Below are 16,774 nucleotides of genomic sequence, written 5' to 3'. Positions count from 1 at the left end.
GCTCGTTCTTTAGGCGTAGCTCAATCTCCACGTTGCATCGCTGCCCACAGATAGTCAGTCAACGGCTAAAATCCAGTTCCTCTGCTCCGTCCAGCTTCCCCACCATCCAAGTTCTCCATGCTGCATCTTGTCACCATGGTGCCGTGTCGCCGGCGATATAGAACAAACAGACGAGGAGCGTGGGAAACAGAGTGGGATGGAAGGAATGATTAGCTAATTAATCGGAATTTGAGAATTAATTGCATTGCATGCGTTTGAGAGGTTTTTGCCAAGTGTCCGCTGTTTGAGGGGGTCTCACGATCGCTGCACGCGACCCAGGTTGCATAGGATTTTCTTCCCTCATGGGTTACTCATCTTGAGTATGCCGACGATACATTTATCTTTGTAGAGAAGAATGATCTTCAACTTGCAAACCTCAAATTTCGTCTCCTACCGCATGAGGCCCTCCAAAACAACGCATGGATCATGAAGATCAAACCTCCTACCGGTCTATCCATTGAGCACATTCGACAGTTCTTCGCCCTTTGAAGTTTAGTGCATGGTGTACAACTTGATGAGAGTGCCGACGATGGCATTGTGTGGAAACATTCGACAAATGAGCTCTACTCCGCGGCCTCTGCTTACAAGGCGCAATTCCTTGGCATGACCTTCTCCTCTTTGAACCAAATGGTGTAGAAGGCTTGGGCGCCGCCAAAGGTCAAGTTCTTCGCATGGTTGGCTATTCAAGATCGCATTTGGACTGTCGATAGGTTGGACAAGCGGGGATGGATAAATTGTGGGCTCTGTCCTCTTTGCAAGAGAGTGCAAGAGTGTGGCGCGCACCTCTTTTTCAAGTGTCGTTTCACATTGAGGCTTTGGGGCTTGGTCAAAGAGAAATTACGACTTGAGAACTTCAATGTCACTTCTTGGCACTTGGAAGGCTCCGTACAGAAGTGGTGGGAAAGTCGTGCCGGCGCGGGCACCACTCAGAGGAAGGCCATGGCTACGCTTACCATGTTTGTCTCCTGGACCGTAAGGAACGAAAGGAACGCAAGGGTCTTCCGCAACAAAAGCGCGCCACCAACCATTTTGCTCAACAACATCACGACGGAGGCAAATCTTTGGGTCACCGCCGGGGCTAAAAACCTAGGGTCACTTATGTCGCGAGAGTAATAATCCATGCTGTTGTTTTGGGTCGCTTGTAACAAACTCTATCCTATTCTTAATTAATAGATGAGACAAATCTTTTGCCTCTGTTTCGAAAAAAAAAACCCGTCTCCTGTTCAACCGTGTCTGACCTAAACATTAACATCTAAGTGTCAAAAATGTTTTATATTCTGATACAGAGGGAGTATAACAGTGAGGTGCTTGTTCTAGGCTGCCCTATCACTAACCTCCAGAACCGCGAATTCGGATCTTGTCCCTTCAAATTTTCCAATTTTTTCTTTGATCGCTTGAATCAGAACCCATGTTATTAATTTTTAGTTGTTTCTGCAGAGTGTTTTGTATTTACTTGGGGGTCAATTTTTCTTGTGGGGTCCAATTTTGAAGCATTATGTATTTACAGATGTGCTATGCATGTATCATGTATCGGAAATTCAATTCAGCTCCCGAGCCCAAAAGTAATTTTTGAAATGTCAAAAAAATTAAGATAAAGATTTTATTTGTTCTTAGTCACATCCAAATGCTACCTGGAAATTTTGAGGCAAAAAGGTTAACCATTTTGGCATGTGCAAGAAAAAAATGAACACCAAATGTCACCCCAAAATTGTTTTTTCACCGATGAAACACTGCTGCTCCATTTTGCATGAAAATTATCAAGCATGCTTACCACACTAACATGGACATCCACAAATTTTTTTTGAGAAAATTTACTATTTTTTGTGTTACTGTTCACGCGAGAGCATGTGCTCTGTATACCTGTCTGTTGGGAAAATATGGTAGTCGACGCAACGCAAGGCATATATCGGTTCCGGCTATATATAACTAGTCGCGACCGACCGCTCTCACTCCCCGGCCGCTTGCCTAGCTAGTGCCTACTAGCGGGTAGTGCGCGGCGGCCGTTGAGTCAGTTTGAAATTTGCTTTCACGGAGTTCTCCAAAATTGTTGTATGTTTTGCATGTGTATATCTTTATAGTGAGGGAAAGAAGCATGTATGTTGCTCTGTTCGACAGTAAATTGAACGTGTACGGTAGCATCTGTGCTGCTTCGTTCGTTAGCAGAAATTTGACTTATGCTCTGTTAGACAGCATAAAATTCAGGTGTACAGAACTTTCGTCATTTTGATCTAATTCAGTTCACCAAAAAATGAAAGTGTGTTGTTTTTATTATTTTGATCTAGCCTTTATAAACAAAATTATACAAGTAAGAATAAACATGAATATTGCTCTAGGAAAAATTCAGTTCCGATATGTTATGCCTTTCTAAACAAAATTCAGAGAGACAAATGTTCTGATCCTGTCGGTAGTATAAACTGCAATACACGCTCTGTTCCTGCCACAACAAAACTGCAATAATTAATGAGTGGATAAACCATGCAATTTTCTCAATAGAAAATCAAAAAGCCCATCTAATTGCTACAACCCAATTATTTGAGCATTTCTTGCATTCTACCCTCCATTGTTGTGCTATGGCAGGGACATCTATAAAAAAAGACTATGAGGGACATCTATAAAAAAAGACTATGAATGAACATTTGACTTAAACATCCAAGAAAAAAGAGCAAGACTATGGATACACAGTTAACACTTATCTTTACCAGTCTTTTATTCACAATTGCAAGCAAAATATGTGTGTATTCTCAAAAAAATAGTGTATGCGTGTAGCTGGGTAGTTATATAAAGTCCATGACAATCCTGTAAAGTCACTCCTTCATGTTGCAGCAGCTAAGGAAGATGGTAAAACTGAAAACCTAGGTTGAATATATATGAATATACTTGTCCTTCCAGGGTATTCCACTTTATATTTTTGCACCCAATTTTCAGCCTCACGGAACTGAATATGGTATCGCAATAAAAAAAACAGGTAGCAAGGCAAGATACAACACCAAAGCTACCTGAAAGAAAAGATAAAATTAAATTCGATGTCAGTAGGCAGCAAGGCTAATAAGAATTCTCCCTCTCTCTGATGTATACCTCAGAAGATGGATATGCTCATGCTAATTAACTGAATATGCTCATGCATATATTATTTAATCCAGCAAATAGATGAATCGATTAACTTGTACCTTTGTTGAGCAAAGTACTGCTGCATTCTGCAGTATGCAAATTAATCAAGTCCATGAGACTGACATGGGACACCGAACACCCACATCCAATGCATAATTGGTGCATACCTTATACTGGATTTGTAAGCCATGCTAATTGCAAACACCTTGAGAAAGAAGATTAAACTACAAAAACCTTCATAACAATTTACAACATGGGGAGATCCAAAAGGAGTTGACTGAAACCTTCAAATCAAGGTAAATGCCCTCATTGTTCTATTCCGCCTTGGCACATGAGTTGCAAATGCAGGAGTGTAGTGTCCAGCGTATGACTCCCAGATATATATAAAAAAAGTTCAGCATACTTGGATGCTCCTTGGAGAGTTGTCAAAGTTGCACACAGAAAGAAGGAAAGAACTTGTGAGAAACACAAAAAGGACACTTTTGCATCTTGGTTGCAACTCACAAATATGAGTAATGACCATGCTTGTGAACACAACAAGAGCACCTCCATTAAAGGTTAGAATTGGCCATACATATGATGAATGTGTTTCTACCACATATTCTGACTGAATGGGAATGCATGTTGTATATTTAAGTCCATATCAAGTCGAGGGGTTAACTTCTATAGGAAGAACTATTACCTTCAGGCAGTCATCTAGGTCGTTGCTGATGTTTGCTTCATATGGTGGGTATCACGATACGATTCTAATCCTGCAACAACCAATACCCAAGCAGAGAGAATATTATAGAGGTTCTAACAAAACAATATTTGAATGATCTCTAAAGAAAACATCACATAGATTGATTGTTCGTGAGAGGAGGGTGCAGCCGAGGAACCACATAGGACAGGGAACGGCGCCCCTTGCACACGCCACCACAATCAGCAGTACACACACCTTTCCAGAGAGCAATATATTCGTCAGAAATAGGTAGTTCCATGCACTGTACAGTATACAGTGGGTCAAACAACACAAATTTAGACGAATAACATAACAAATTTAGATGAATAACATAACAAAGCCTAAGAAATAACAGCGAAACCAATAGTCCCAAATTAACTTCCTTTTCTGCCAATTCGACATAGTCTGACCTGTAAAAAAATGTTGATGCTCCCATCAGTACTTATTTTGTCATGTTACAGTGGAACATAAATATGATTTGAAATGTTAAAAGCAATGAGGAATTTTTAAAATTGGTGCAGCACTTACAGGACTCTACTACAGAACAGGAGGGACACAATTTCATGTTCCTCTAAAATAATGGGACCACAACACCTTCTACTTCCTTGCAGAACATGTATAGCAGCAAAGTTACATGGGCATGAAAACTTGCTAGGACATCTCAGAAGTCAGTACAATTAAAACATGAAGGTGATGGGCCTTGTCGAAAATCTGTTTTCCATCAGTTGCAGATTAACAAACATTATTCAGCCTCGTATATTTTTCCTTTGTATAATAAATGTAAAACCATTCAAAAAGTAGCATATAAGTAAAAAAAGGAGAAAATCCAGATAATGAAGCATATATATTGAGAATCATACATAATTAGCACTGTGCAAAAATGGAACAAAAAGGAAGAATCAGTTATCACATCATAATATGTCAAAATCCTCAAAAAATGCATATTGTTGCTAAGTTGTTTCTTCTCAAACTACGACAACTCGCACATGTTTACCATCAATATCGCAAGCGATGCATCATACCAGCTTCAGATGTTTGCCCTGGATTACCATACTTGATTAATCTGCCGGCTGCAGCCCACCTGTTGACCTAACCTGCTTCTACCGCTGCGCGTGGAACATCTAAAATCCACATCAGCCCACTTGATATGAAGCAGTCAGCAGATAGCACCAATCACAACTCCTTTTTGTTTTTGAAAATCAGCCAATCACAACTCCTGAAAACTCAAAACTCAAACACACATGATCTGTGTGCGAGGGCACCTAATTGGTACGCTAGCTAGGAGACAAGACACCGGCTGGAACAAACCAGGCAGCTGCACGGCGTCCTGCTCCTGATAGGAGTTGGATAAATCTAATAAGGAGTACGCGAAAACCAACAAAAAAAGGCAGAGAAAAAGAAAAGGGAGAAAATGAAGAGGACGCTCACCGCTGCCTGGCCGGCGTCGTCGTTGATGCTTCCCCTATTTCCCGAAGCATCTACGGTGGCGGAAAGGAGAGCCTGGTTGGGAGAAGACTGGTCGAGGAAGTCGTCCTCCGGACCCTACGGCGGTTGCCAGAAGCCAGATGCGGAGGAACAGGAACTTGTGGCGCTTCCTCACGCCCACGAGTCCGCGACGACGATGCGGGGCGGGGCAGCGCCGGCTGCCAGGCCGAATTTGAGGGCAAGACGCGGGAGGACTCGAGGGGTCGAGTGTCAAGCACCAGGCAGGCATGGCTGAGCGACACGGGACGGCGAGACGCCAGCAGCCTGGGTGAGCGTGACCTCGACTGATCTGCAGGTCCTCCCATGTCTCCTCGGTGCAGCACCACCTCGGCTGCGTTGAGGGCAGATGGGAGACGGCAGTGACAGGGTAGATGAGGGCTTCGCGACGGGGATCCGGCGAGACACGGCCCTCAGTGAGGTCGCATGCGATGCTCCGGCGAGGTCGGCGTGGATGGACCGACGTGCGAGACGCATTGGCCAGATTGAGAGCGGGACGAGGTAGACAGGGAAGGAGGGGGAGGGGGCTTCTATAAGCGTGTACGGGCGATGGAGCAGCGGCAGGGCAGTGGAGGGTCATCTATCCACGGGAGTATTCGAGAGAGAGCGTGAAAGAGCACACGTGGAATGAAGGGAAAGGAGAGAGACCAGAAACCATCCAGAAACAGCAACACGTGGTGCACCCTCAGTTTTCTGAAATTACACGCGTCGTGGGTTCCTACACGTCAGACTTTTACTCCTAAACAAATTTGACCGGTAGACAGTCAAAGGGGTGGGTGAAACGTGTCAAACGAAAGAAGGGAAACACCCTGTCACACGCGTCAATTTTACCATAGTTGTAAAAAAAAGTTCAAAAAAATCAGAAAAAAGAAACCCTTACGGGCCTAGTATTCTTAGTATACCTAGCCCGATCGCTCTCCTGCCCCTCCTCTCCTAGGCGTCGCGTTGCTTGATCATTTCCCACTCCCACAAGAAGTAAACCTCGGCCGCTCTCTGACTAGGGTAATGGCGGACGGCGACGTGGCGCCGGCAGTGGCGGCCATGGTTGCGGCGGAGGCGAGGAGGAGGAGGAGGGACAAGGCGGAGCGGGTGGCGCTGCCGGCCGGCATGGTGCTGGTGCAGCTTCTGACGGTGGGCACCATGCTGCTGTCGACAAGAATTGTAAATCCCGCATTCATTCACTGGTACAGTTACAGGTAGATATACATGGCGTGATCCCTACATGCAGGGCCACGATGGGATAGTGGCGATTGACCAGGACGCCCTACATTCTAGTATCTACTGTTACAACAGAATGACGTTACAAGGAGCTCATACAAACATACAACGTGACAAGTCAACACCCCCCCCCCCCCCCCCCCCCGCAGTCCGAACGGTGCCAGGCAAGACATTCAGACTGGACCGGAACTCATGAAACACCAAAGAGGGGAGCCCCTTTGTGAAGACGTCGGCAAAACTGAGATGTAGTTGGTACGTGAAGCACTTTCGCCTCGCTGAGTGCCACATGATCACGAACAAAGTGTAGATCGATCTCCACATGCTTCATCCGTTGGTGCTGAACGGGATTGGACGACAGGTACACGGCGCTGACATTGTCACAATAGACAACGGTGGCACGGCGAGGGGGACGATGAAGCTCGCCAAGTAGTTGTCGAAGCCAGCACGACTCCGCCACGCAATTGGCGACGACACGGTACTCGGCCTCGGCACTGGACCGGGACACGGTGTGCTGCCGCTTGGACGACCAGGAGATGAGGTTAGCACCGAGGAAAATGCAGAACCCGGAAGTGGAGCGGCGGCTGTCGGGACAACCAGCCCAATCGGCGTCACTGTAGGCAAGAAGATCGTGGGACGAAGAGCGGTACAACTGCAAGCCATAGTGAGTCGTACCACGGAGGTAGCGAAGAACACGCTTGAGGAGCTGATAGTGGACATCGAGTGGGGCGTGCATGACGAGGCAAAGTTGTTGGACGGCGTAGGAGATGTCGGGACGCGTCAAGGTAAGGTACTGTAAGGCGCCGGCAAGACTACGGTAAAGCGTAGGGTCATGGAAAGGGACGCCACCGGTGCTAGAGACCTTACTATGAGTGTCAACAGGAGTGGAGATAGGCTTGCAGTTAAGCATATGCGCACGGTCGAGGATCTCAAGCGCGTATTATTCCTGCGAGAGGAAGAGGCCGGTGGTGGAGCAATGAACATTGATCCCAAGGAAGTGGTGAATGTCGCCTAGATCGCTCATGGAGAACTCGCCGGAGAGAGATGTGATGAGAGACTGAAGCAGGCTGGTGGTGTTGGCAGTAAGAATAATGTCGTCAACATAGAGAATAAGATAGGCAAGGGCATTCCCACGGCAGAGAATGAAGAGGGAGGTGTCACACTTGGACGATACAAAGCCAAGCGTGTGGAGAAATTGGGTAAACCGAAGAAACCAAGTGCGGGGCGCCTGCTTGAGCCCATAGAGAGACTTGTCTAGGCGACAAACATGTGTAGGGCGAGCCGCATCCACAAAGCCCGCAGGTTGTAGGCAGTAGACGGTCTCAGCCAAATCGCTGTGAAGAAATGCGTTCTTGACGTCCATCTGGCGGATGGGCCACCCATTAGCCATCGCAATGCTGAGGACGACACTGATAGTGGCCGGCTTGACCACGGGACTAAACGTCTCCCCATAGTCGATGCCGGCCTGCTGCGTGAAGCCGCGCACCACCCACCGAGCTTTGTACCGCGCCAAGGTGCCGTCCGGATGAAGTTTGTGGCGGAAGATCCATTTGCCGGTCACCACGTTCACACCTGCAGGACAAGGAACCAGAGACCAAGTGTCATTCCGAATTAGCGCATTAAACTCATCTAGCATCGCGGTGTGCTAGTGCGGGTCCTTGAGGGCTGCTCGATACGAGGATGGCAGAGGAGAGGGAGTGGTGGATACGTGAAGATCAAGGATGTCCTTGGGCATGGCATAGCCAGTTTTGGCTTGGGTCTGCATCGGGTGAGGGTTAGCAGGCGGTGCAACAGGGACGGCGCGGGCTGGTAGGGGCTGATCAGGTGGCGTGGACTGGTGAGGCGAAACAGAGGCAGGGGAGCCACGCAGATCGAGCGTGCATGGGGGGGATCCCGAGAGCGAGACGTGCGGTGGAGTGCATGGGGAGGAGCCCGAGAGATCGGGGGCTGGCGGGTTTGTGGGAGTGGGGCCTGGCGAGGGACCAGGTCGGGCGGGCAGGATTGGCGAGAGCGCGGGTGGGCTGGTGGGGCGGGTGCGATCGAAGGAGGCGGGGACAGTTGGCGCACGAGGAAGGGTGGGCGCGCGGGCCAGCGGGAAGGGTGGGTACGAGGTACGGATAACGAGGGGCGGCTCCGGATTTTCTGCAGCGGGGGATCCTGCGAGATCAGAGAAAGGAAACGAAGATTCATCAAATACCACATGGCGAGAAATAATAACTTTGTGCGTGGATAAATCCAAACAGCGGCAGCCTTTTTGTTCACGGGGGTACCCGAGGAAGATGCAACGGGCAGAGCGAGGGGAGAGTTTGTGAGCAGCGGTAGCAGAGATGTTCGGGAAGCAGAGACACCCGAACGTGCGTAGGTGGTCATAGGTTGGGTGGACGCCGTAGAGGAGAAAATGAGGGGTGAAATGATGAATGGCGCGAGACGGACGTATATTGAGAAGAATGGTGGCGGTGTGCAAAGCTTCTGCCCAGAAGGAAGGAGGAAGCGAGCTTTGGAAGAGGAGCGTGCGGACAACGTCATTGGTCGTGCGGATATGCCGCTCGGCTTTCCCATTTTGTGGAGAGGTGTGGGGGCAGGTGAGACGAAAGGAAACGCCGTTAGAGGAGAAGTAGGCGCGAAGAGCGGTGGTGAGAAATTCGCCGCCATTGTCACACTGCACACATCGAATAAGTACACCATATTGGGTAAGGACAAACTGAAAGAAACGGAGAAGAACATCACAAGTTTCAGATTTTGCACGAAGAGGAAAAGTCCATGAAAAATGAGTATAATCATCAATAATCATAAGATAATACTTGTAGCCTGAGCAACTCACAACCGGTGATGTCCACAAATCACAATGAACTAAATGAAATGGGGCGGTGGTGTAGGAGGTGGAGGAAGGGAAAGGGAGGCGTGTATGTTTGCCAAGTTGGCATGCGGTACATAATGGTGATTTGCGGGCATCTTTATTACAAGTTTTGAGGAAATTTAAGGAAAAAGGGGAAAAGGAGGAGGAACTCGGGTGCCCAAGCCGCCGGTGCCACAAGTCATGTGTGGAGATGGTGAAGGCCGACGACGGTGCAGCGCCATTGGTGCCGGAGAAGGGATAGAGATCGCCTTCACTGTTGCATCTCAGAAGAACTTCCTTGGTGGCTAGATCCTTCACGGTAAAACCAGCGGGGTTAAATTCCACAGAACACAAATTATCGCGAGTAAATTTGCGGACGGAGATAAGATTCTTAACAATATTAGGAGAAAGTAGAATGTGACTGAGATAGAAGGGGCGAGGTGGGAGATGAGCAGTACCAAGGGCAAGTACAGGAAGCCGAGCTCCATTACCGACGATGATATGACGAGAATAAGGTGCTAATAAGGGACGAAACGAGGTCAAGGTACCTGGGTCCCCGGAGACGTGCAACGCCGCATCTGTATCCATGATCCACTCGGCAGCATGGGGCGAGAAGGCGGTGCCGTAGCTGGGCGCAGCATGGTAGAGGGCGCTGGCGTCCCACGAGAGAGGTGGTGTGCCGTACGAGGCGGGTGGAGCGGGAGTGGGCGAGGGTGCATCAGGGAGCATCACGGGATATGCCTGCTGCGGGATGCCGGGGCGGGGGCCGAGGATGCCGACGCTGTTGGGTGGAATCTAGGGGGCGCACGGCGGAGGGAAGGGCATCCCCATCGGCGCGAAGTAGCCGAGCCAGGGCTGGCCTCCAGCGCCGCGCCCACCGGCTGTGTCACCGCGGCCACGGCCACGGCCGCGTCCGCGCCCGCCGCGCCCACCGTTGCGGTTGGTGCCGAGCTGTCCCGCGCGGCCACCACCGCTGCCGCCGTTGCCGCCGCCACCGCCGTTGCCGCCGTGGCCGCCGCGGTCGTCGTGCTGGACGGTGGGGACTTGGGCGCCCTCGGCGGGAGCGCGCTTGTCCAGGGTCAGCTCGGCGAGGACGAGGCGAGAGAGCGCCTGGTTGAAGGAGGGCAGCGGCATGGTGGCCTGGAGGATGGCGGCCTGCATAGCGAACTTGGGCCCGAGACCATCGAGCATCTGCAACGTGAGGGCCCGATCCGTAACCGGCTCCTTGACATCAGCGAGGGAGGCGGCGATCCCTTGCAGACGACGGCAGTAGTCGTTGATGGAGAGATCACCACGCTCGCAGCGGCGGAACTCCTGTCCCAGGTGCATGGTGTGTTCAGCCTCATTGGCGAGGAAGTACTCGTGTAAGCGGCTCCAGATGGTGAAGGCAGTGGAGCCGGCGGGAGCGATGATGTCGAGGAGGTCGCCGTCGATGGTGGAGAAGAACAGCAAGACGAGGGTGTTGTCGTCGTCCCGCCAAGCAGGGTCGGCGAGACGGCGATCCGCGCCGACGCGGATATGGTCCTCCGCATGGTACCGCGCGAGCACGAGGGTGACATAGTTACGCCAGCGGGTGAAGTTGCTGTCGTCAAGAGCCAGCTTGAAATCCAGGACGCCGATGATGCTGGCTGGTATGGGAGTGGAGGGCGCAGCCGGGGGCGGTGGCACAGGGAGAGAGGCAGTGTTGGGTGGGTGGGAAGCTAGGGGAAGATCGCCAGATGCAGGGAGATCAGGGGAGAGCGATGCGCGTGGCCGCTCACCAGAAGACAGGCCGGCGGAGAGGTTTGCAATGGCCGAGCCATCGTCGTCGCGCATGAGGGGAGGCGAGGCGGAGGGAGAGTGGGAGGAGCTGGTAGACATGGCAAGGCTCTGATTACCAACAAGAATTGTGAATCCCGCATTCATTCACTGGTACAGTTACAGGTAGATATACATGGCGTGATCCTTACATGCAGGGCCACGATGGGATAGTGGCGATTGACCAGGACGCCCTACATTCTAGTATCTACTGTTACAACAGAATGACGTTACAAGGAGCTCATACAAACATACAACATGACAGTTCAACATGTCGAAGGTGGCCATGAACCGCGGGATGCACCCCCTGGTCCTGCTCGTCTACCGCAACCTCGTCGCCGCCGTCGCCGTCGCCCCCCTCGCCGCCGTCTTCGAGAGGTACGCCGTACCCACGCGCGCGTCCGGAGTTGACTGACTTTGCAGACCGGCATGCGTGGTACGTCGCCGCGTCCGTCCTTCACTCCGCCACGAGACTGACGCATGTCCAGAGTGACGAGCAGCATGTGCGCGCGCACAGGAGTATGTACTCCTACGTCCGAGAGCATGCACAACGTGTGTTACTACTGGGTGGTTTGTAGTACGAGCCACGGGCGTAGCCAGGCCGTGTTGGGGCGGGGAGGGGAAGAGCTTCGTGACCGTGGCCACAGCCGCGCTCTGTGGCTACAGTAGTAGGCTCTGTGGCTACATGGTGATGGCCCCGGGCGTATAAATATTCTGGCTACGGCACTCTGGCGTGCGTACGTTTGACCGCACCGAACGCTGTAATTCGTACGTACGTGCTCGTAAAAACCTAGCTGACCCCATCATACTTCTTTGTTCTGTTTATCTTCGGTTTGTTGTCGACTTGTGAACGTGTCTGCGCGCGCGTGTGTGTGTGAGCCAGCCCATCTCCATTGTCAATATCTTTCTGCATCTGTGCTGAAGATGAAGTCACTTCTAACTAGCGTTCCAAATGGCCCATCCACCGCCCATGTAGCTATAAGAGTAGACCACGATTTCGGTGAAAAATGGCAAGCACCGTTGCTTTTACTTCGAAGCAGAGATGGCATGTTGACAACTCACGCACCAAGAAGAGTTCCAATCCTGGCAAAGATATGTCCAGCAAAGTAGCTAGAGGCAAAAGAAGATGACAAGAAAACATGATCTAGTCAATCCACAAATGACCCTTGTGTTTTAGCTAATCTATCATAATAATAATAATAATAATAATAATAATAATAAAAGAAGCCAGAAGGTAAATCTTACGTTTTTCCTTTCTTTTCAAGACCATTTGTTATATAAAAGCAGCTAGGAAGAGTTTGTCAAGGATGAGCGTGGATGGCTGCAGGGAGATGTGGATGGTTGATATCCTAGCTAGTTCATACTCATCCTTGATATCCTAGCTAGTGCACGCAGGGAGTACATACTACATATGTTTTTCAAGACCATTTGATATCTGCTCTTCTTAATTACGCCATGCGCGTGGATGGTTGCAGGGAGATGTGGAAGAAGGTGAACCTCACCGTGCTGGGCTGGATCTCCATCAACGCTATGTTCGGGTAATGTTCTACCTGCAACTCACAACTACTTCCTCTGTTCCTAAATTGAACGGCCAAAACATCATATATTTAGAAACAGGGTAGCTTGCAATGCCGGGTTTTTGGTCATGCATGCATGGCAACTTGGCAACATGGCAACTTGTGCTAGACATGAGAGTTTAAAGCCGCTGTACTACTACTCCAGTTCACCTAAAGTGAGAAATGACCTAGTTTAATTCTTTAGTTGTTGATGACCATGATTGTCGGTTCTTGATCCAATCTCTATCTCTACCTAATATTAAAGGACGAAAACTTTCATAGTTCTCTATACGTCACCCTTCTATATTCGTTGATTCTGTGTTAGTCATAAAAATTGATGGCTGAGATTTAAAAAATAAATATACCTTTTTAGAAGCACCGGGCCTGACGACAATTTTATTCCAAGATGTATACGGCTGACACATAACCCACAGTCCATCATGGCCCTCACGTTTCATTAGTTGTCATTGAAATTGCTTACCAAGTCCGTGTCCAAGTCGTATTACACATCCGGTGCACGGGACCAATAGTTCCTACACTACACAAAGATGGATTTGCATCATCTCGCCCGAACGCAACAAACTATTCGCATCTCCCAAACTTTAAAGTTGCGCTCGTCCCTTCCACCGCACCATCGTGATTAAAATCTGGCAAATCTCAAACTCTGGAATCCTGCCCAGGGCCGCCCCGGCGAACCCCCTGTCTGTCGCCGCCACCATGTTGTGCTGCCATGACCAGAGCTGCACGTGCCCACCCGTCCTTCCTACCCGGCTTCCTCGCCCAGCAACAATACCATGGAGTGAGGGCGACGAGTACCTGTTCATGCACGAGGACATCACGGACTACGATTCGCCGCATATATTCATCCCGGCGTCACGAATCAGTGCTTGGGCCTGGCCTGTGCTCCTTGCCGTCAGACCTCCTGGACGGCGTGTGCACAATGCATGCATTCTCATCCTTGTGCGTCTCGCTGCGATTGTTGCCGGCAGCAATGTTTGCCTGGCTGTGCGCTCCACGCTTGCCAGCGGCAAATGTTACGTTGTTTCGGTCTTTCTCGGCTGCACACCAAGTCAGCACGATGCCGCCGTGAGACAACAGTTCCAAGACAGACACCCGGCGTTGTTACTCGCCAAAGTGAGCATAGAACCCTGGGCACAGCCGACGAGGAGGAGCGCAAAGCGCCTCGGCGAGCTTGCTCCTCAGACCCGTGATGATGTTGTCATCACTGAGACGCGCGCACCACCAGCAAAAGCTTTTGCGGTCGAGCTCTGTCTGCTTGAGATAATAGGTTCTGGAACCACATCTCCACCTACCACCTAGCCAGATCGTGCTTCTCACCTTGCAATGCAAAACAACCCAGTCAAAATCGGAAGCATACACCTCCTAATTTTATTATGTGCCTATGTTGATAGAAATAAAATAAGACCTGCAATTCAAATCATCAAGTATGCCACTCCGTTATGGTATTAGGAGAAGGTAGGCTTCATCCTTTTTTTTTTGTATTCTTTTCTTTATCTCTCATCAGCAGATCTTATCTATTTGTCCACCATGAGTGAATGAAAAACAAATCTGACTTTTATTACTTTTTCTTGCATCACCAGTTATGAAATAGAGATGCTAGACCATGGCAGTTTTTTCAAGGTACAAGATTTCTATTAACATGGAATACTTGCAGGTGTATATCATTAATTAAGAATGAATTTTGTAAGAAAATCTGGTCCTGGAAGTTTTTTGGTTGCATTACATTTAAATTTGTATTTGCACCCTTTGCATTTTCCTATACCGATTAGCCACTCCTATAAAATTCCATTGCTCATCTAAGATGAAACAAATCTGAACATTCTATTTGGCGCTTTGATTCACTTAAAAGATTATATTTGAATGATGCCAAAGTTTGCTAGATGACGAGGTGACACAGTTATATTTATAACTCTGGATAAAAATGAAATAGAAAAGTAATAAATTTCTCAAAAATTGTATATTATGGGATCTACGTAATTGGCCCATGCGAACACGGGTTGTTGACTTTTTTCATAATAAAGAAAGGCGAAAAATTCTCCCTATGTTCTATTATCCCTCTTGCGTATGGCCGGCAAATTAAGCAATTTTAGTACATCGAGTTACTTTTGTTGATCACGTCTGTAGTTCTTTTAATATGTCTGTATATAATTGTCCAGCCTGACTTTTGTATGCATATAAATAACTAGCATTACCCGTGTTAGGCAGTCGTGTGCGAAGATTTGTTTCTCCTGTTGCAACGCACGGGCATTTTTGCTAGTAACAATTAAAAACAAAATTAGTTTAGTTCTATATGTATCTTTAGATAATGAGTGATTGGTCCGTTTGCAAACCTCTACCAGTTCTCCGTTACCTTAGTTAAGGCCTTGTACTACCTCCATCTTGGTTTATTGATCCTTTTCGTTTTTTGTGTCAAAAATTGATCATAAATTTAACTGACAAAATGTTAATGCATGTCATAAAAAATATATCATTGGATTCGTATTTCAACATAGTTTTCAATGATAAAAAATTTTGTGACATGCATTAGCATTTTGTTTATTAAATTCATGGTCCAAATTTGACACAAAAAAATATGAGGACCAATAAACCATGACGTACAATGCAATGCAATGCATGATGTTCTTAGGGATTTTTTAGGCGTCTACCTTCTACACATAAGCACGGCGGGTGCTTAAAGAAAAACTGGTTTATTTCTCTAAACACTCCGTACAAGGCCCTAAACAGCATATCTGAAAACAAATTGTCATGTACTAAAAAAATAAAACAATTTTTCATGTGCCAGAGAAAAATAAAATTGTCCACACTAGTTTTGGTTCTTAATATTCTGGACCGATTAACATTCTTTGTCTTGACACAAATTCAAATATATGTGTGTGTATGATCTATGATCTACTACTAGAGTTTTGCTTGCGATGGGGCTGTACTACTGGGGGCTGCGGGACACCAGCGCCGCCTACGCCGTCGACTTCCTCAACCTCATCCCCGTGGCCACCTTCCTCATCGCCGTCGTGCTGCGGGCCGAGCGCCTCTCCCTCTCCCACTGGCCCGGCAGGATGAAGCTCCTGGGCGCAGCGGTGGGCGTCGCCGGCACCATGGTGGTCAGCTTCTTCAAGGGCACTCGTCTCCCGCTGCCGCACCTCCACTTCCACGACCACGCCCACGGCGGCGCGCCGACCGCCGCGCCACACGGCACCCGCGACATGGCCGCCGGCACGCTGTGCCTGTGCGGGAGCTGCGTAAGCTACGCGCTCTGGTTCGTCGTGCAGGCCAGGGTCGCCAAGGTGTTCCCGTCCCGGTACTGGGCCACCGCACTCACATGCGCCGCGGGCAGCCTGCAGTCCGCCGCGGCCGCCGCCGTGGCGTTCGCCCTCACCCCCACCGGCGACAGACATGGCTGGGCGGCGGAGTGGAGGCTGGGGTGGGACCTGCGCCTGGTCACGGTGGTGTACTCCGGGGTGTTCAACACGGGCGCCACGTTCGTGCTCGTGTCGTGGGCGGTGGCGCGCCGCGGGCCGGTGTACCCGGCCATGTTCAACTCGCTATCGCTGGTGGTCACCGCCGCCGTCGACGCCGTGTTTCTCGGCACCGACCTCTACCTCGGCGGTGTTCTCGGGGCAGCGCTCGTCGTCGTAGGCCTCTACGCGTTCCTGTGGGGCAAGCGCAAGGAGCTCGCCGCTGCCGCCAAAGGGGACGACCGCGAGCAGGGGCTGCGGCGAGGACACACCGACGATGGCGTCGCCTAGCTAGCTAGAGCGATCGATGGATTTAGCTTACCTGCTCAACCAATCGTAGCATGATACTAGCATCGTACTTACCAGTAACTTGAGAATGGACGTGGATTTTTCCTAACTAGTTGTGGGCACAACCTGAATCTTGACCGTAGATCAAGCATGATGTCCAATCGACATGGCCCACCTAGCTGTCAGGTCTGCATGCCCCATCCGTGTATACGAGCCATGTGACCAATTTCAACAGACTAGTAAGTGTGCACGTGCAACG

General features: G+C 49.4%; 2 protein-coding genes and 1 long non-coding RNA gene across 4 annotated transcripts; 1 reads left to right on the top strand and 2 right to left on the bottom strand.

Moving 5' to 3' along the window:
* Positions 1-2,276: 2,276 nt before the first annotated feature.
* LOC123149069 (uncharacterized) lies at positions 2,277-5,890 on the bottom strand. 2 transcript variants are annotated; one of them, XR_006474341.1, is made up of 2 exons: positions 4,397-5,890; positions 2,277-4,278 (listed from the first exon to the last, which is right to left on the bottom strand). It is a non-coding gene; the product is annotated as an uncharacterized lncRNA (long non-coding RNA). The 2 variants fall into 2 exon arrangements; XR_006474342.1 differs by having other exon boundaries at positions 5,297-5,890.
* A 3,432-nt stretch (positions 5,891-9,322) lies between these two features.
* LOC123154407 (uncharacterized) lies at positions 9,323-11,510 on the bottom strand. The gene is made up of 2 exons (XM_044573156.1): positions 9,950-11,510; positions 9,323-9,713 (listed from the first exon to the last, which is right to left on the bottom strand). Exon 1 carries the CDS (start codon positions 11,304-11,306, stop codon positions 10,197-10,199), a length of 1,110 nt encoding a protein of 369 aa, XP_044429091.1. The 5' UTR covers positions 11,307-11,510; the 3' UTR covers positions 9,323-9,713; positions 9,950-10,196.
* On the top strand, positions 11,470-16,518 carry LOC123153672 (WAT1-related protein At1g09380-like). The gene is made up of 3 exons (XM_044572679.1): positions 11,470-11,576; positions 12,674-12,736; positions 15,675-16,518. Exons 1-3 carry the CDS (start codon positions 11,470-11,472, stop codon positions 16,516-16,518), a joined length of 1,014 nt encoding a protein of 337 aa, XP_044428614.1.
* The last annotated feature ends 256 nt before the right edge of the window (positions 16,519-16,774 follow it).

The sequence above is a fragment of the Triticum aestivum genome, chromosome 7A (assembly GCF_018294505.1).
Source record: "Triticum aestivum cultivar Chinese Spring chromosome 7A, IWGSC CS RefSeq v2.1, whole genome shotgun sequence".
Taxonomy (NCBI): domain Eukaryota; kingdom Viridiplantae; phylum Streptophyta; class Magnoliopsida; order Poales; family Poaceae; genus Triticum; species Triticum aestivum.
Note: the sequence above shows the minus strand (reverse complement) of the source record. Positions and strands in the feature narration are given on the sequence as shown.